This window comes from Syzygium oleosum, unplaced genomic scaffold (genome assembly GCF_021117445.2).
Source record: "Syzygium oleosum isolate NSW1041296 unplaced genomic scaffold, Sole_v2.1 Sole_v2.13, whole genome shotgun sequence".
In the NCBI taxonomy this organism is placed as follows: Eukaryota; Viridiplantae; Streptophyta; class Magnoliopsida; order Myrtales; family Myrtaceae; genus Syzygium; species Syzygium oleosum.
This window is the reverse complement of record NW_026607497.1, coordinates 9,100,980-9,120,509: the sequence shown is the minus strand read 5'-3', so window position 1 is coordinate 9,120,509 and position 19,530 is coordinate 9,100,980. Positions and strand designations below refer to the sequence as shown.

Below are 19,530 nucleotides of genomic sequence, written 5' to 3'. Positions count from 1 at the left end.
TTGATAGGTTTACTTTCGAGACACCATGAGTAAATGATAGTCCTCGGCAAAAGTTTTCCCATTAACACGAGCCCGGCCAGTCCACAAATTCTTCGTCGTGAGAGGGTTTGAGTAACAAAGGCAGGCCACTAATCATATCAATCGGGGCTCATCCAATGATCATATCTATTGCAAACTGCTGCTCGAAGCACGAGCAAGGGTTTGTTGCACAAAAGTAACAAGGTATGGTTAAGTTCTCTAGTGCGTAAACATCCGTGTTATCTCAATATGTACGTATGGAAGCCAGCCGCAATGACCAATCCAAAACCACAAACCCTTCAACATATTACTAAGCATCGTTTAGGAGGTGCCGGATTTCGGCCTTCGCATCTCGAGGCAACAGATTATGGTATTTCTATGGTCCGACCCGGCCAACACTTTAGGAATTGTTCACTCACCTTAAGTATCTGTATATGCATTGATCGAGTTTGAGTCTTCTTGTTACAGGAAAAGGCAAAAGTACATATATGCAAAAGCTGGAATGAATTAAATCTCATCTCTTGAGAAGTCCATATCAAAGTGGATTGGTATTAAATTAACATATAACGCGGGTGGATGAACTTTAAAAGTCGTAGTTCACGCCATTTAATCGCTACAAAGCAAGATTAGTACCGCAATACGATGCTCGAGAACACCCATCATAACCTCCATAGTCTCAGCCTTTCTGATGATGCTTCTTCACATCAAAAGCTCCGTAAGTTCTTAACCAAATAATGCAGCTTCAAGCCAACCGGTAACTGGGAAAGCAATTCAACCAGCGAGAATAAAACTCACGAAAACGACGCTTCCTACATAATCCGACAGTTACAATTTGACGTTCACATGAGTTTGTCAGCGTACATTCGTACAGCGTATCTCTCGTCCAATATTATCTCACCATTTGCCACTCACAAAATGCATTTGAAGTAGATGTAAAAAAGCTACATCAGTATCACATCCGCATCAGTCCAACCTGCACAATAGCCCCGACTACATTTACATTTCCTTCCCACCTTCACAAATAAGTACGACAAAGTTGCTACATCTTCTTGACTCGACAATTTAAGGTGTTGATGGTTACATGCCACCACAATGTAATTTACTCACCAATCCACAGGAACATGTTCAGAAAAGGTCTAGACATGAGCACCTAGTTACCTTGGAAACAAAGAGAGCTAATTGGACCATAACACATGTGTCAGCAGAATCATACGAATGCAATTCCTCAGACTCTGTGCTGCCAAGAATCATAGAAGATGTGTTGCTATCTGTTTGCAGACAAACAACAATATTGAGAACTTATATTCAAACAACATGAATTGCATTTGGATGATTTCTTTTGTAACTGAACAAAGAAAAAAAAGCTTAGGGTCTCCAAACTCAAATGGGAAACATGAACCTCGAGAGCAGGGCATGTTCCAATAGTTTAACCAATGCACAGTCTCTGAGAATTTATCATTTAAAAAAAAAAAACAGCTCAAAGATTTCATTTGAAACCAATTCAAATGCACCCATTAGGCAGTAAGCTGCTTAACAATGATTCAGAAAAGAAAATCTTATTCCATGAATAAACAGACAATATACACTTCCTCAATTTACTCATGACCACATTTTCAAAATCCAGCTGCATCTTCCTAGTGAGTATTTATACACAACCACCAGCCCATCTTTCTCCAGTAAATCAAAGTCATCCTCATTCGAAATGATCTGCACATAGGTCTATAGAGATTAATATAACCGTATTACCTCAGGAACCTGATTTCTTCCCCAGTGGACGTTGCTTAGCAAGATAGGGAAGATTCACTACTCTCCCAACAATGTCATCTCCAACAAGAACGGTGCTTCCTTCTGAAGCAGCTTGTCTTTTAATGTATCCCAGGCCAAAATGCCCAAGTTCCCTTGTCGATGTGCAACTTGTCAGCTTTCCAACCTACAGGGTCAATCCAGTACCAAAATTTTCTGATTCTCAAACTTGTATAGACTATAAAAGTTGTCTGTGTCAAATACGAGGTAAAATGGAAGTAAATTCAGATTACTATAAAAAAAAAATCCACAATATATGCCAAGCTACTGTCTAAGCATGTCAGCAGAAAATTCAGAGGCAAGACATTGCAATTGATTTGTTACGCGCCAGAAAATCCATAAGCAACAAATTTTTTTCGCTGCAAAAGTAAATTTCCAGTCAATTAGAAAGATAGGAGATAACGGCCTCAACATAGTTCCCAGGGATTTTTCTGTATATTGAAAAACTTAGGCATATCTTTGTTTATAAATATAGCTTCTTTTGTCAATATTTTTTCAGCATTACGTCACTATATACAAAACACAGACTGTACCTTTTTCCCCTCAACAAGGATGGGGCTTTCAGGTTTTGCTGGTGCAGATAGATGAACACCCCATAGGCTCTGTTTGACTCCATCATAAGTTATTAGTCTAGATATCGTCTCTTGCCCCTTATAACATCCTGAGAAGTCAAGACAGTGTAAATCATCTAGATTTGTTTAAAAACAGATGTTTTCTCGTAAGGAGATACCCTTATCTAGTGATATTGAGTTCCAAAGACCAGCTTCTAAAATGTTGAACTCTTTGGTAAGCTCCTTCCCAGGTGCCGGTCTTCCTGCAAACAACCATGTTTGACTAATGGGATCGAAATCTGAAGAATGTGATTAGAAGAGACTGACAGACAGTGTCCTCCTTGACAGCGATGTCTCAAAAACGTCATTGGTGACAACCACACCATGCACATCAGACCATGCATATATACAGTAACCAAGACAAGTCTGTGCAACAACCAAAATACTCTCAACAAGATTAACTTTCCCTTTTTAGGATGTCATCACATCAAACGCCAGTATACTTTGATGAGCAATGACCTTAATGAAAAGTAAATTGATAAATCTCTTGTTAAAAAAGTTCCTATCATTGAACAACAGGAGATCCTGCAAAAACATACAATTCGCAAAGAAGAGAATCCAAATCAGATGACACCTCCCAGTGAAACATAAAACACAGCCAACTATAGCACCAAGGTTGATTAGATGGTCTTAAAAGTTAAGCATGCATTAGCTCACGATCAGCAATACCGAAAAGAAGCTCTAGTGACCAAAAAAACCACAAGTAGTTTATGGAAGCTTATACATAACACCTCAAAGCAAACTCCACTGTTTAGAAAAGTGCATCAATAAATGCATTCCCTCATCTGGATCCTGATCCCCATATATATGACCATAGCAGAGGGTCAAAGCAGTCTGCTTAGTGGGTGCCATCCTAGAAAACGTCCAAACAAAAACCAAAACATACATGTCCACCGCTAGAAATAATGCCTTGAAACCATAGTTCATATTCACTCACGCTAAATCTCTAACTACTACATAAATTCATCCCCAGTATTATCGAGAAATTAGGAAAAAAGTCCAAACAGATGACGGTATGCATATGCTAAAATCATTTAAGCGATACTTTACATGAAAAGTAATAAATTTAAGGCAAGAGAAATTGACCTCGCAGAATCCTTAGCCTTTCCCATGCATTAGCTCCCATTGGGATGGCACCATGAGATAAGAGGATATCCCAGACAGTTGTGGCAGCAGCAGGCGACGTCAACATAGAATAACCTTCTTCAGAAACAAGATTTCCAACTCCTACCGTTACTGGCATTCCATTTATCTGCAAATTCAGAACAATCTTTCAATTGCATGTCCAGGTTATATGACCTCGACTGTCCTCACACTTTTTGATCATCAGAGACAGAGATCACGAACTTGCAGGATATGATGTCAACAAAATTATGTCAAATCTCTTTATTGCCAATAACTGCTGGACATGGAACATAGAGTTGCCGTGTTCCTGCTAGCAGCCTTGATACACAATATCCTAAAGGGCACATTGCAACAAAAGACTATAGGTGGCAATACTTGTGCACTTCTTTGCCGCATCACTATACTTCTTTTCAAATAACAGCTAAGGGAAGGAAGCTGCTACAAATTTAATATGCCCGAATTCATAGGAATGTCAATTGAATTATATGCAATCAAATGCTATGCCCTCTAAATCAACAACCAAAAGGATTTAATATCACTAGATCAAACAAACATTACACTGTAATGTTTATGTGAGCCATATGGTTGTCCATCCAGATCCTTCAAATTCAGATGCTCCATAACCTGTTAAAAAGTCAAAACATAACCGACAGAATCATAAATATGAACCTGCCGAAAGTTTGAACATCATGTCTAAGCTCATCGGATAGCACAATTACTTGACCGCTCTTAGGTCCCAAAAGGACTAAGAAGCTTGTCTGCTTGGTGATATCTGTGATCTCTACCTTGTCAGCAAAAAATATGTACCTAAACAAAATTCAAAAGGTTAGATAATACCCGATTAATGAAAAAAATCCATTGAAATACATCAAACTACTTAGTTAAAGGCAAACTTCATCTATCAATTCCATGATCGTGCCAGAGGCTCGAGCTTGAATGGGAATGAACAACAGAGCAAGCAGTATTTGAATCTATGAACCACTATACCAGTCAAAAGTGAGTCCATGAAAAAAGAACATACTTTGTGAGCATTTCCGTTATGCTTTGACAGGTGACTGGAGAGACCACCAAAGTGACAGCATTTTTCTGTTACATTTGATAGAGCAGTCATGACTACAGTAAAAAAATGATCTTAACTGCAGCAGGAGGAAGAAAATATATTAAGGAACGAGAAGCAAGCAAAGCATTGAGTTGTACCATGATCCATGCGTAGCCAATATCGATTGTCCGTGCTGTTGGTGTCACAAAAACTGTGTCACATCCCTACAGATTCACGGTAGACATTCCGTTAGCAAAGTGAGTACTTTATGAGACCAGGAAACACGAGAGTACAGAGAGCTTGGTGGAAAAGATGAGCATATCATGTGTGTATGTCCTACCTCTCCTTCATGAAGGCATTCAAAATTTGCTGTGGTCTGATTATGAAGAAATGAGGCACGGTCTTCTCCACTGACTTCGTGTGAAATGCATTGACAAAAACAAGGATGAAAGCACAGAGTAACAAATTAGATGAAAGTTCAACAAGCATAAGATACAATGTACTCGACAATTTAGAAGCCCTAGAAGATTTGGGCAACAGCCCAGCACCACATCCTTATTCAAGAGCACCACAAGTTCAAACCAATGAAGGGAGCATGAAGGAGATAAATAGAGTAGTGATGTTTTAAGACAACAAATGCTGCAGCGACATCACAACCTAATTTTCAGCAGGCACATCATTTTGGAGGAAACTATTTCTATAAGAAGAACGACAGGACTGATTTGTTCGGTCAGAATATACCTATCAATTATTATAAATAGGGGTTCAAAAAGATAACCTTAATGAGACATTTAAATTGTTTGACAGATAGCACAGGCACCCTTGTTACTGAAATTCCCATCAGAATATATTATCATGCAATCAGTGAAATGATCTCCCACAGGAAGAGATCCATACCTCTTATTCGTCCAAAATGCGACAAATCCACAACCTAGAGCATCATGTGTATGTATCAATGAATCAAATCTAACAGAGACAAAAAATGCCAATTACACAAAATGAAGAGGAAATAAGTGGCTGCTCATATGTTCAGCTCAAGAATAAATTAAAGACCCAACTAAGCAAGATCTCTAGCTTATAGTCTAGACTGGTCTCGTGTCACACCATCATAAATCAAATGACCAAAGAGTCACTGCAAAATTAAAGTCCTGCTTAATAGGTATGAAATGCAAAACAGTCCTCACTAGAGCAATCTTGAAGTCAATGTCTAAGTATAACATGTTCAACCAATGTTAAAACAAAAATTTCTCATCTGTTCTCAATGAGGATACACCACCTCTCCAAGTTTCTTATTCTACTCCTCCCCCCACTCCCCACCGGCACCCTCCCTCCTCCTTTTCCCTAAAAGCCCAGAAACAAAAAGCAAGCAACGGTCGGACGGTAGAGATAATCGCATTTCCTGGACATAAGCTTGAACTTGTTGGATTAACACAATAGGATGGATTAGCTAAAAGTAACGCTCTCTTTCATCCCACCACAGTCGGCACAGCCTTATATAAGTCCAGTTAACCAGATGGGCAACCAAAGGGTCCAACACATAGGCACGGGTGGACAAAAATGCGAGGCATACTAGCAAAACGAAAAAGGAAATGACATGAACAAGAAGCACGGGGGACAAGAGAAAGTAAAAGAGACTAGCCACATACCGCAAGGCCGTTATCAGCTGCATCCAACGCTTCATCATCGTTGTCGTAAGTCTCCACAGCCCCATCGAGCGAGACCTTCCCCCCAACCGCCATCATGGAGTCCTGCAAACCGTCCCCAACGCATCAGCTCACATACCCAAGAAACGTCCATTCACACAACAGATAAAACAGAACCGTCAAACAGCGAAGACCCAACAACGAATAAGCAGAACCCAACTCCCTCCACCACACAACGGGCGGAGCCTCACCGCGAGGTCGTGGTCGATGGGCGGCGGAGACAGGTCGAAAGGATTCGCCGCAACCGGAGAGAGACGTCCCTTCCTCAGTGCCCTGCTCCGGCGCCATGGGCGGAGGACGGGAGCGAGGGCCGCCGTGCTCCCGGCGGAGGAAGGACGTGGGATCGCGCATGGAGGAAAACGAAACGCGACCGGCGACGACGACGACATCGTTTCCGGGTTCGAGCGAAGCGAACTCGCTCAGCGAAGAAGAAGAAGAAGAAGAAGAAGAAAGAAAGATTCCCAAAGAAAGAAAGTAGGTGAAAGTGCAAAATTCGAGCTTTGGACTTACTTCGTGGGGACGTGGCAATACCAACCAATCCATTAAATGTCAATTAACAAATAAATTATATCAAAGAGAATTCAAAAACCCAAATGTAAAATAGGTTATGATGAAAAATAAAACAACATTGAAAGTATATATATATATATATATATATATATATATATGATAGATTATACTATATTCGTTTGTTAATCTACTATCCGCATGTTTATATAATTTTGGCAATTAGTGCGTCCATCTCAGATTTCATCAGGTGTAGATTTCACAGGGATAAGAATTGCGTAAGTAACGCGATTATTTTTCTCCTAGCCACGCGTTAATTTATTCACTGTGGTTTTTGAGTTTGTAATTTAAACAATCACATTTGTAAATTTGTAAAAAGGGAATCGTAAGATTAGTCTCTAAAACCTTGTTTTTAATAAATTGCACCCGACTTGTTTTATATGCGGAAGCATTATTATGAGGTTGTATACACATCATAAAAAAGAAAAAAAAAATACAATATTGCCGCGAGAGCTTCGAAATGAAAAGTACAATTACGATTACCATATTTCGCCTTTTGCCTTTGCATACTTATTACACGTGCGATATTAGAATTTCTTCAATATTCAAATAATTATATGTAAAGTTATTTACCATTTTCATTAAATTTATAAATATTTGTCTCTAAAATTCGAAATGGAAAAATGAAAAATGGTTTAATGAAAAAAACACAATCTTCATGCAGATAAAACTTCCTGTCTGGTCCACAGAAAGAAAGAAAGAATGATGAGCCTCGCCTCCTCTCCTTCGTCTTCCTGCAGCATGATCTCCATCCATTGCCACCGCTCGCCGTCCCTCTCCGCCGCCACCGCGAGTCGCCGGCGACCGTCCAGGGCGACGACCCGTTTCGCTCCGTGCCGGTCGGTTGGCCGAACGAGGAGGCTCGTGGTGAGAGGCTGCGGCGGCGGCGATGACCCGGGAGAGAGCGAGGCCGAGGGGACGGCGAGGACGGCGGCGGCGGAGAGGCGGAGCTTCTTGACGCTCGAGGAGGCCGGCCTCGTCGAGATCTCCGGCTTGAGCACTCACGAGCGCTTCCTCTGTCGCTTGACGGTGCGTAACGTTTCGCAAATTTTCTTCCTTTCATCGCCGTATAGCGAAATCTTGGTTTTTTTTTTTCCGCTTGTTGAGGAATTTCATTCGTGGGTCGTTCGAGAAATCGATGAGTGAGCGGCGATGTTGAAATGCAGGTATCGTCGTTGAATCTGCTGAGGGTGGTGGCGGAGCAAGAGGGTTGCTCCATCGAGGAGCTCAACGCGGGGAGGGTGTGCGACTGGTTCTTGAAGGACAAGCTCAAGCGAGAGCAGAATCCTGAGTCCGCCGTTCTTCAGTGGGATGACTCCGAGTTCCAACTTTGAATTTTGCTGCTGAATTTCTCGGAGCATGACAAAGCTCGTCTTTCAAGTGGGTTCAAATGAGTGTAACTTCTGAAGCCAGGAGGTCGGAGCACACAGCCCGAATGATACATGAACTCGCTCAATTCTTTCAGACAAATTACAGTGTAGTTCGTACGTATGGGGAAGGGAATGTTTGTGCCTGACTGGTTGGCCGGTTGGGCAAACGATTCTCGTGATGTAAATCCATGGCGATGCTGCTCTGTTTTCCACTCAATGGAGAAACAGGGGACTCAACCAAATTCTGCAGAATGAAGTGACTTCAGTAATATTTCCATGAATTAGCAGCAATCAAAGGAATCTACCTTGCTTGCTGAATTATTTTATCAGCAGTTTTTCGAGGACATGAATCGAATTGATTCAATGAGTGTCCTAGTCTGATGAACTCTGAATATATCACGGCCTCTAACAAATCTCGAAAGTACAATTCGTTGGGTGATTTTTAAGGTATCCTATACTTTTATTTTGTCGGTCCGTTTTATCGAGAAATATAATATTTTTACGTGTTGGATACCAACGTATTCTTTTTAACAAATTTTGGAATTTCTGAACAATTGCTGCTTTCTATGATTGATTCTGCGTCAGTCTGGTCCTTCTTAGTCCACATATGTCGTAACAGTCCTGAAATTCTATTAATCATTGCAACCGTCGAGAACCGTCGCACCCCGCTTTGATAATGAAATTCAAGAAGCAAGTGAATCCGAGCAATGTCTTTGCAAAGGCTGAGGACTACGATGACCTACGAAAGGAACAACGGTCACTCGAACTGGAGCTAGAGCTAGAGAGACTAGAAACGAGTAAAATAGCACTCGAGGCCATACTAGCTCGTTATAAGTTGTCATAAGATCAAAGCCAACAAAGAAGAAGCACAAATGGGAAGTGCATATGCGCCTTCTCTCGGACATTGAGAATGCGAACCCACCCATACATGTCACGGGAATACGTTGTATCCGGTGTTTTCACCGTTTTCTTCTTCACTCTGTTTTCTCTATCGACGATGTGGTTCGTGTTAAGATTCTACTTGCATTCTTGTATGATGCAACAAACTGTGCTGTTGTACTAAGTCGGAATTTTACTGAACACACTGCAGGGTGTATAGACATGATTAATAGAGTCGAGAAGTACACAGTTGCATCTCGCTTAATAGAGAGTCAAACTTGGAAGCTTTTTGAGTCTGACCACGACAAATCGAGTGCTGTCAACTTCTACGGATCGAAATCCCAATTCATTTGTAGCCTTTTGTAAGTCAAACAGAATGCACATTTTGTGGCAAAGCCGAAACTGTAGAACATGTGTGAAAACTGATGCTGCTCACCCCAAATTCAAAGCCTCACAAGTCGTTCATCAGAAGGAAATTTGGGATGCCAGGCCCTTAGTCACTTAAGTCCTGCAGTTAGTGAAGGATTTCAGAAGCACCAAGTTTCGTTTGAGTAGCAGAAAAGACGAAAATTGTACTAACTGGTCAGCTGGGCATTTCATAAAGCAAACGTCCAATGTTTCTTGGGCTGGTTATCCCCCACTTCCTCTGTCTGCACCATTAACTTCTGATGTATAGGGACAAAACCACCTTAATGTATTTGGTTTCGTTCAATAAAGTGGTCATATGGATGAAATGGAAGATTTGCAATCTTTCCACAGTTGTAGTTCCAATAAACATGATTAGCAGTAGATTTTACTTACATCAGAACCATCACAAGTTTAAGCTAGAAAAACAAATATGTAGATGAAAGCGAAGGGAGAGTAGAAGCATTTTCCCGTCCAACATGCTAGTTGCACCGAAGGAATGTTCCAATCCCTTGGGTTAGTAACCACACGACTCCTCCATTGATCTCCACATATCCACTAGGCTATTGGAAGAACGACTCCAATAGAGTGCAGGTATCGGTGAAACTGCAAAAACCCATCCAAAGTATTAAGCCTCTCCAGGGTAAATAAAATGGGTGGCATCTAAGCTTATCAGATTAGTAGTTGGAAAATTATAACAGTGATGACATGATTCTATTATAAGAATTGCTTAATGTTTTGTGCAATGTGCGTGCACCGAGAGAGAGAGAGAGAGAGAGAGAGAGAGAGAGAGAGAGAGAGAGAGAGATTTTACACAACAAAGTTAAGACTATGTCTGTTTACAAGGGGAAAAGTTAGGAATGACTTCCAGTGAGTAAATGGCACTATAGACATCAATAAATTTTCAAGATGGCACATGTTCACCAATGAATTTTCAAGATGTGGTAGACCCATGTAGTGTAGAGTCATAAGGATAAAGTACTCATGCACCTCTTTCATAATATCTTCGCATCTACGTAATAGCTCTTGTTGTTCAGCTGCACAGGATTCCTTTATCAAATTTGTCCTTGAGGTAATGGAATCCACCTAAGAACTCAGAATGAGGGAAACACATAATCACCACTTTGAAATAATCTATGAGGCAAAATCAGCCAGAATTATCAATTTCAGTTGAGTAGTTTTGCAACATAAAAGAAGAGTTTCGATATTTGTGCTATACCTCTCCAACCACACTTTCGACCTTCCTTTGTCTTGCCTCCAATTCATGTTTCCGAGATTCCATTTCCATTTTCACATTATTGACTTCTCTAGTAGCTTTCTCACAATTGGTATGACTTTCCTTTTCTACCTGCTTTCTCAGTTCATCCAATTGTTCCTCTGGCAGAACACACATTTCAGCTCAAGGTGTGTGGCAAAAATTAAAATATTGTCGAACAAAAAAGAAGCAACAGAAGCACCTCTTCCCTGCAGTTCAACAAGCTTGGCATCAAGTGATTTATCCAAAATTCCATCATCACTTAGCTTAGACTTTAGTGCTTTGACATCTTTATCGATAGCTTTGGCAGAGTTAACCTACCAAAAAGAACAATATCACGAACCCCAGTTAAAAAGCCTACATAAATGGTGACTCTCAGAGAAAACCAGGAAGGAGCATCATATTTCTCATACTATAAAATCACAATCACCAATGCATGAAAATATTTTAATCACTAGGCCTGATATCACCTGTTCCTGTATCTTTTGCATCACCGCTAAGTGCTTGGACAATTTTTTAAACACCTGAAAAGAAAAAATAAAAGATAAGCAAAAGTGGAACAATACACCGGTGCTGAAGCTTCACTATTATCTTTAAGATACTAAAATTTACCAATGAAATAGAGATAGTAAAGAGATTTCTTTGGAGACGATTTGTTAGCAAGTAAGGAGCGAAACCAGGTCATGTGAAGGAATGTTAACAGCCCTTTATCTAAGTCAAGGAAGAACTTGAAAGCTGGAATCCTTAACAATTTCTTAAGATATGCTCACAAAATTCCTCTCCTCCCTCCGATCACTTGGAGGAGAAGAGAACTCAATAAGCACAGAGTAAAGAGCAAAATATATTGTGGATAGTAGTCACTAGCTTTATAAAGTGGAAACACGAGGTTATTCCCTAAGATTGATTGCTAATGCTAAGAAAACTAAAGGAAAAATATCCAGATAGCCTCTGCAAAACTAGCGATCATTCATAAGTTGATTTCCTCAACTTATACAGGAGGGATCAGAGATTTAGAAAGTAATAAAAATGCGATAACAGAAATGCTCAACACCTAAGGAATACCCCTAATGATTCAGGGCATATGATAGGATAAATATTCACCCTCTAAGAAATCCACCTTAGGATTCAGGTCATGTGTCTCATCACTTAATGGAATCCACCAAAGAGATATAAAGTTAAAGTGAAACTCTAATCCACGAGTTCATAGATGAAAATCCAATATTCAAATGACTATAACACATAGGAATCCTTAGGGTGGTTTATGTAGACTTAACTTGAAAAAACCTTCCAAGAATAGGCATATCCCTAAAGGCATAAAAACATCGACACTTTATTTTTCAAGACGAAGACTAACAATCCCTAAACAAGACATAAAAACACTAACACTGACTCTTGACATGACTCCAGAAATAATAAAACAATGCATAGGATCCAACAAACACTTAGAGATACTAAAAGACCCAATCTCGGAGTTCCTTACCACCTCTTAGTATTTTGGGCATAACTTCCTCTAGAAGACTCCAAATTGCATAAAACTTGAATTATTTGAAAATAGATGAAATAGTGCTTACCAGCGTTTATTATTTGACCACACTAAAGCACGAAATACCTAACGAATAATAAAACAATGTGACCCCCAAAACTCTGCAGGAGAGATGCACTTAACCTCCAACCAAGTTTGCATTAATTGTTGGATAAGGTTTAATCTTCTTGCGGCGATCCTTCATTATAGATTTCCAGTAAGAATTCTTCATGTACTTTTTCAAACTGTACACTACCACCAACTCTACCTTAGCTAACCATAGCTAGCGGTCACATTTGAAAGAGTGTCTATGTGATCTCCGAGTACTTACATATTTGAGAAGCAAAACAAGGATATATTTCAAATTCAGGTTGAAAAAGTATAAAAGGAAGAACCGCTGAGGCTCAAGTATGACAGCTCGATTTAGTGGCATCCCTCCCTCTGCCATTAACAAATTATAGGGTATCAAAAAAACGCTCTTGTAGAGAGGTGGCTATGAGAAATTTATGTAAAATTGTCAAATATAATGCAAATGGAACAAGGGAGGAACAATCCAGTAGAAACCAAGTGGTTGCAGCTGTTGCCAATTATGACAAGCACGATGGCGGCTATTTAAATATGGAAAAAACACATAATGTCTGTGAGTCTATAGGCCGCCCTGTTTTGCAAATCAATTTTCAAGAGAATGATTTTAAGGCCTGTGTAAGTAGGAAGTGCAGTAGTGTAATAGGTTTCTATTCTTTCTCATTTAGCCATATAGTGACATCTAATATCTCTTATGATGAATGCATCATATAGGAGCCCAACTCTTATGCAAATTCTTTGAATCTCGGAGAGAAGATAAGGAAACTGGCAACAATTGGACCTTTCCAGTAAAATCTTCTGTCTAACTGTGGACACATGAAACAAGTGGATGAGCATGGAGTTTTTAGGGTGTAAACTGTCTTTCATGTATGTAGCAAAAGTAAATGGTTTCACTGTCACATTGGTACTTGGGCCAACTGTTCATAAACACAGACATAGGCACACATACATTCACTCTATAAAATTTTCATGATTCTCCCTTTGCTATTAACCTATCAGACTTAGGTCAGTACACCAAGGAACCTTTCTAATAAATTAGCTTATTGCATTGCAGAGGACAAGGTCGATACATTGCTAGGATTCAAAACATGTCAGGATGCATACGAACAAATCAGAAAACCTACTGAAAGGACTAGATGTGAAATGCTTTTTTTCAGCAGTGACTAGTCATTCAGATTTAAGTCCACTTTGTCAGAAATAGTACGAATAACTGATAAGCCTTAAATATATCGTAAGTTACAGAAAAAAGACTGATAAAGATTAAGGACATAAAACTTAGGAAGCCAAAGTTGATCTTTGTAGCATGAGCATTGACGACTTCTAGGAAAAACCTGAATATGCACTATCATGTTGTTTTACATTAGCATAATGCAACAAACTGCTAGAGAGCTTAAATTATACAGATTGGAGCCTCCAGCTGGCAAGCCTGATGAGGGAAATAATGATTAACATATGGAAAGAGTATCAATTACCTTAGTGTAAACCTCCATGACGGCATTCTTGTCCTCAAAAGATTGCTTTGCTAAGTTTTCAGCATTTCTTGCCTCTTCGCGAACTAATTTTTTCTCTTCCAAAGACCCCTTCATGCAAATACAACAAAGAAATTGAATCTCATAGTATATATGCAAAGATAAGGCAGAAGGACAAAAGCCAAAGAAAACAATTAAAACATGGACATGGTATGATGAGTTCCTATAAAGTAAACATTGCTACTTCAGAAAGTTATGAGCAGAATAGTACATTGTAGCAACACACTCAGACAAGAAAATCACATACACAGGTTCGTCCCTATAGATGCTCCCACTTGAGTCACGCGATGAGAAAAAAGAAGAAGAAGAAGAAAAAAGCATGCTTAAAAATCATACGGTCATGACCTATAAAATTCGACAAAAGAAGGGGCAGCAAATTGCAAAATTCTACTGTCCCTTGCCCTTCAAATCTGGAGATTTTCCAAGTTGGTAGATCGTTGAATTTGCTAATAATTCTCCAATGCTGTCAGTAGAACAATATGACTGGTAACTTGTTTTTCAGGTCAACTGTTAGTAAAATTAACAACATCATCAGAATTTTATCAATCTCCAGATAAATTAATAGGTTATTAACTCTTCTGTAGTTTTACAAGTTCCATTAGTAAGTTACCACAATGAAATGATTTTACCAACATTCGACAAAATTTGTATACGAAATTATTTGAAATATTACAAGCTTGATTAGTAAAATACCGACTCAATAAAGAATTTAAAAACCTCCCAATAATTTAGTAAAATACTTTGAAGTTGTACAAGCATAGTTTATATAATACCAACTAGATAAAAAGTTTACAAGTATTCCAATAAATTATGAAACTACCAACTTTTTTGAATTTTATCAACATTATCATGATATTATTAACATTCAAATGAAGTAGGATTATCAACTCCTTTGAAATTCTAAAAGTGTCGTTAGTAACTTACTGTAACTATAAAAGATTTACTGATACTCCACTAAATTGGTAACTTACCAACTTCTTTAAAATTTACAAGTCTGTTTAGCGAAATGCCAACCCTACAAGGAATTTACCAAGATCCCAACAAGTTAGCAAGCTACCAACCTTTTTCAAGTTTTACTATCGTTGTTTGTAAAGTACCAACATTGAGGAATTCACCAATAAATTAGTAAATTATCAAGTTCTTTGAAATCTACAAGTATAATTAGTAGGTTACGGACATTATAAGTAATTTACCAATGTTCAATTGCACAAACAGTCCTAAATGTTAGTCAAATCTTAAACATTTGAAAAGTACAATCAAGCCCTAAACGTTTTAAATTTGATACAATAAAGTCCTAGCGACCGCTCAGCCAATTTTGCTGACATGGCATCCAAAAATCCAACATGACGCTTTTCCAATAGTTGTGTATGAATGGCGCCAAGGGCTGACAAGCTCGCAAATTGCAAGCGAGGGCTTGCAGCCTCACATGATGGTGGTGTTCACTTCTTCATTTTTATCTTTTAAATTTCCTAATGTGACGTCACAAAATTTACGTCGTTTTGTTTATACTATTGAATTTTTTTTTAATAAAACATGTAGGATAAAAAAAATGATTGAAAAAGGCTATGTGTGCATTTCCGTCCACTTGAAATTAGAGGATTTGCCAGAAGGACTGAAGTGGATGGGAGCTAGAAATTTTAGGATTTAAATGAATGAATGAAAGTATTATGGCTAGAGTGCACAAGGTTTATAAGTTTTAAGACTTGCCTGTAATTATCCGTTCTTATTTAATGAAATATAGGCAAATTCCCTGTAGAATGATTTACCAACCGTGCTTGTAAACTTTCAAAAAAGGTGAACGAAAGAGACTAGTTCATAGGTATCAGAAGGCATAGCAACAAGCTTAAATATTTTAGATGAAAAATATAACTTGGAAATGATTCCCAACACACCTGAAGTTTATCAGGTGACTGGACTATTTTCGAGCGTAATTCTGCATTGGCTTGAACGCTTTGCACAAGCCCACCCTCCGCACTAAGGATCTGAAAAGTGTGAAAAATAAGAAATAGTTATCAAGGCATTGGTATGAAGCGGCACCAGGTCAAAAGGGGAGTAGTCCTATTTCTACTGCAAGTAATCATTAGGCCATAACTGAGAAAAGCAAACAGGAATTCCATTTGTATACAAATGCAAGCAAAACATATCACCAGTCTGTGACATAAATGCACTAGTCAACTTCGTTTCAGTATTTTCCCAAACAGAATAAAAAGACTCTGCTACTGTTAGCATGATACGCGTTCTCACAGGCAAGACAGGCTGTTATTGCAGCATTCAACCTGGGATTCCTATGTTATGCAGCAGGTGCAAGATCATCTCCCTTCAGTAAATTCAGAGTTATCATAATTGCACCGGAGGATTCATTAACCCAAAAACTTTCATGCAAAAACTCAAAGCTACATTCCCTCTTCCAATTAATTACCGTACTCTATCTCCGGTATACATTGTAATGTCAAGACATCTAAATCTAAAACGTAAATTTATAAGGGGGTGTAGAAACAGTTAATATGACACCTACAAAAACTGTAAGAAAAACATGCAACATGGTGGGCTCACCTTGACATCCATTTCTCCACTCTTCTCCTTCAACTTCCGATAATTAGTTCTCAAAGACATCTGATGATTGTTAAGTTCAGATATGGTCTGGCGCAGTTCTTTCAGTTCTGTATCTACCTCTTGAACAAGAGGCAATTCCCTCTCTCTGGCTTCATTAAACTCTGCAACCTCTGCATTCAGCTGTATCAAAGATATTACATGAATTCATGGTCGACTTGCATGGAAAGTGCTTCATTGCGGTTGCTTTTCAGGTACCTGGGATAACTTGGTCTCCCATTCCTTCTGTTGTTCATCAAGGAGGTTTAGTTCTTCCACTATCGGTTTTAAAAGATTCATTTTGTTGTCTCTGGAGACCAATATAAACACGAAAGGAAAAAACATGTATTAGCTGTGCATAAAAGATGAAATTCCCTTCCTTACCAAAAAAAAAAAAAAAAAAGATGAAATTCCCTTGAAAGTCATTATCCAGATATAAGATATCTAAAAAACCGAGAGAGACGGACTATATTTAAGTACATGTAATAAAAAGTTATTTTTCACATGAATGTATTGTACAAATAAATAATACACTGAGGTGAAAGATTTAGTTTCTCTATTCCCATCTTTGTCAACTTTAAGTGATTTTCCTACTGCACTTGCCATATCTCGTAGCAGCACCTAAATTTGCAAATGATCAAAGCAAACATACAGTAAAATCTATCATACAAAAGGAGGGAAATGACCGGGAGTAGTAGGAGATCAAATTGTTTTCAACAAGCTGGAGTATAGGCCTAATACTTTCAAAATGGGACTTCCAGAGGAGGTCTCCCCTTCCTTAAAGTCCTATTATGTAATCTCAACAGGTGACAGTCATTGTGATACTCCAGGGAAGCAAATATGCAAAGTGAAGGCTCCAATAATGCGAGACTCCCTTTGTGCAAACTACTGCCGGATTTGGTCGATGAGAACCTGAGAAGGAGAAGACTTGTTTGGTGGATTGGAACTGCATGTTTATGGAAGCAGTGAATTTCAATGATCTGTTGCAAGACATTGCATACTTCGCACTAACTTGGTTCATGCCTGTCCAGACATGATAGCCAAAATTTTACATGTCATATGCAGTTTAACCAAAAGCGCCCATGTACTAGCCGCACGATAATCCGGGGTAAACCAAGATGAGTGTGCTATAGGGGTGTTGATTCTTGATCTTGACGATCTAGAAAAGAAGGTTGGCCTACCTCTATCGCGAAAACATCATTAACCCTCGAATTCTCTCAAGCTTAAACATCAAGGCTCCATACATCGTTTCAGCTCGCAGAAACCATCCAATATAAGGCACGGAATTTGCAAATGACGAGCCGTACTCACTTGTGGAAACAGAAATTGAGAATGGCGCTGACAAAAATCTCGGTCCGTCCTGCGTCGGGCTTCACCAGATCCTTCAGGCTGAACTGGGTGGGGCAATGCAGAGAGGCCACGACCTCCTTGACCCTGCTGTACAGGTTCATCCTACGCACCGAGTCCACGTGGAAGTCCGGGTTCTCGAGCTGCTCGAGCGCCGCGAACTCCATTTGCCCATCTTCCCTGTACAATCGGAGGGCGAAACCCAAAAAAAAAGGAAGACAGATTTCTCAATCACTCGAACACCCACAACAACAAATGCGCAAAAGGTCGCACCTTTAACAGACCGGGTCGAGATACCACGAATCCAAAACCCAAATTTCGAATTCTGAGCAACTGGGGTTCCGTGAAAAGAGGGACTGAAGATGGGGGAACTCACTCTTGGAAGGAGTCGAGGTAGATCAGGAGCTGGGTGTAGAGGTCGGAGACGAAATCCGGGGTGGGATCGGCGAGGTGGTGCGCCGAGACGTTGCTGAAGATCTGGGAATCGACGAGGAACGACAGGATCTCCGACCGGGTGAGCCTCGGGTACTCGAACCTCGACATCGGAGCGGTCGCCGACCGAACACCTGCGAGCAGCGGAGCGACGACCCACGAAGGAAGATGGCCTCTCAGAGAAAGAGAGAGAGAGAGAGAGAGGTGTTTCCCGCCCAAAAACCAGAACTTTTCTTTTTCAGTGTTTTCCAATCTTGCAAGGGGGGGATTGCCTACGCTACGACTACGGTATACAGCGCAATACGACCGACAAGGCAACCGGTAATAGCCGGTTGTCCTGCATTTCTTCGTACGTTTTAGGTGGCTAAGATTGTTTTGTACGATACGCTATGCCCCCCCTAGCGCCGTACCGTATTCGCAATGAAGCCGTATAATTATCGGCAAATGGTATACTGCGAGTACGGCTTCGGTCTCGAATACGACAAAAACACGATACGGTAGTAACGAAGAAAGTCCCTAATTGACGACGGATTGATATGAAAGTGTACCTGTTTATAAGGGATAATGACGCAAATGATTATTGAATTTTGGCCAAATGTGCGGTTCCTAAACTTAGAGTTTGTTCAATGCGGTCTCTAAACTTTAGCCCAATATGTGATGTGGCCCATAAATTTTAAATTTGTTTAATATGATATATGAATTTTTTTCACATGTTCAACTTAGTCCTTAAACGATGTGAAAAATATTCGATGTTGTCCATAAATTTGAATTAATGGAAGGACAACATTGAAATTTTTTCATATCGTTCAATGTTCGAGGATTATATTGAATAAATTGAAAAGTTCAAAGACCACATTGCGCAATGGGATACAGTTCATGGACCATATTGAACAAATTAAAAGTTCACAGACCATATTGCACATTAAGCAAAAGTTCATGGATCATTTGTGTCGTTATCCTTATGTTCTGAGACCATTTTGCATTTTCGACCTAGAATATGATAAATTGTCGTACATTTTCATACAGGAGAAAATTCTTAATTTACAATTATACGATATAAAGTCGTATGCTTTTAACAAAATATCGTGTTATATTAGAAATGAAGGCTTTTAAGTATGTCTAGATTGCATGTGCCTTGGTAAATCTTCGAATAACATATATAAAAAAAAGGCATACGACAGTTGCTTTGAGTACGATAGGACATTACACATTTTGGCAAGAAGTTGTACAAAATCAAGGAGCCAAAAAAAAA

General features: G+C 39.4%; 3 protein-coding genes across 8 annotated transcripts; 1 reads left to right on the top strand and 2 right to left on the bottom strand.

Moving 5' to 3' along the window:
* Window positions 1-505: 505 nt before the first annotated feature.
* On the bottom strand, window positions 506-6,746 carry LOC115693907 (putative transferase At1g60990, chloroplastic). 6 transcript variants are annotated; one of them, XR_008817851.1, is made up of 14 exons: window positions 6,491-6,746; window positions 6,243-6,344; window positions 5,494-5,527; window positions 4,937-5,010; window positions 4,755-4,820; window positions 4,579-4,643; window positions 4,277-4,364; window positions 4,116-4,181; window positions 3,519-3,684; window positions 2,552-2,635; window positions 2,355-2,482; window positions 1,765-1,948; window positions 1,177-1,286; window positions 700-991 (listed from the first exon to the last, which is right to left on the bottom strand). XR_008817851.1 is itself a non-coding variant. In XM_030620970.2 (13 exons), exons 1-12 carry the CDS (start codon window positions 6,686-6,688, stop codon window positions 1,766-1,768), a joined length of 1,254 nt encoding a protein of 417 aa, XP_030476830.1. In that variant the 5' UTR covers window positions 6,689-6,745; the 3' UTR covers window positions 506-776; window position 1,765. The 6 variants fall into 6 exon arrangements, 5 of the variants coding, with proteins under 5 accessions (XP_030476830.1, XP_056173396.1, XP_030476831.1 ...); XM_030620970.2 differs by lacking the exon at window positions 1,177-1,286 and having other exon boundaries at window positions 506-776; window positions 6,491-6,745; XM_056317421.1 differs by lacking the exon at window positions 1,177-1,286.
* A 798-nt stretch (window positions 6,747-7,544) lies between these two features.
* LOC115693908 (uncharacterized) lies at window positions 7,545-8,615 on the top strand. The gene is made up of 2 exons (XM_030620973.2): window positions 7,545-7,895; window positions 8,033-8,615. The coding sequence occupies exons 1-2, from the start codon at window positions 7,569-7,571 to the stop codon at window positions 8,198-8,200; spliced, it is 495 nt and encodes a 164-aa protein (XP_030476833.2). The 5' UTR covers window positions 7,545-7,568; the 3' UTR covers window positions 8,201-8,615.
* Window positions 8,616-9,840: 1,225 nt separating this feature from the next.
* Window positions 9,841-18,504, bottom strand: LOC115693902 (kinetochore protein NUF2 homolog). Its single transcript, XM_030620961.2, has 11 exons — window positions 18,223-18,504; window positions 17,811-18,026; window positions 16,719-16,809; window positions 16,464-16,643; window positions 15,803-15,892; window positions 13,854-13,961; window positions 11,246-11,299; window positions 10,978-11,092; window positions 10,740-10,897; window positions 10,511-10,606; window positions 9,841-10,126 (listed from the first exon to the last, which is right to left on the bottom strand). The coding sequence occupies exons 1-11, from the start codon at window positions 18,387-18,389 to the stop codon at window positions 10,079-10,081; spliced, it is 1,323 nt and encodes a 440-aa protein (XP_030476821.2). The 5' UTR covers window positions 18,390-18,504; the 3' UTR covers window positions 9,841-10,078.
* Between the last annotated feature and the right edge of the window lie 1,026 nt (window positions 18,505-19,530).

Excerpts from the sequence above, each read along its gene's own strand:
- LOC115693908 (XM_030620973.2), top strand. The coding sequence starts at position 7,569 with ATGATGAGCCTCGCCTCCTCTCCTTCGTCTTCCTGCAGCATGATCTCC. Across the intron at positions 7,896-8,032 it reads GCTTCCTCTGTCGCTTGACG|GTATCGTCGTTGAATCTGCT; the intron begins GTGCGTAACGTT and ends GTTGAAATGCAG.
- LOC115693902 (XM_030620961.2), bottom strand. The coding sequence starts at position 18,389 with ATGTCGAGGTTCGAGTACCCGAGGCTCACCCGGTCGGAGATCCTGTCG. Across the intron at positions 11,300-13,853 it reads TCATGGAGGTTTACACTAAG|GTGTTTAAAAAATTGTCCAA; the intron begins GTAATTGATACT and ends TTTTCTTTTCAG. Across the intron at positions 10,127-10,510 it reads GCGAAGATATTATGAAAGAG|TTTCACCGATACCTGCACTC; the intron begins GTGCATGAGTAC and ends GGGTTTTTGCAG.
- LOC115693907 (XM_056317421.1), bottom strand. The coding sequence starts at position 6,688 with ATGTCGTCGTCGTCGCCGGTCGCGTTTCGTTTTCCTCCATGCGCGATC. Across the intron at positions 5,011-5,493 it reads GCATTTTGGACGAATAAGAG|TCAGTGGAGAAGACCGTGCC; the intron begins GTATGGATCTCT and ends TTTCACACGAAG. Across the intron at positions 2,483-2,551 it reads CTCAATATCACTAGATAAGG|GATGTTATAAGGGGCAAGAG; the intron begins GTATCTCCTTAC and ends TTGACTTCTCAG.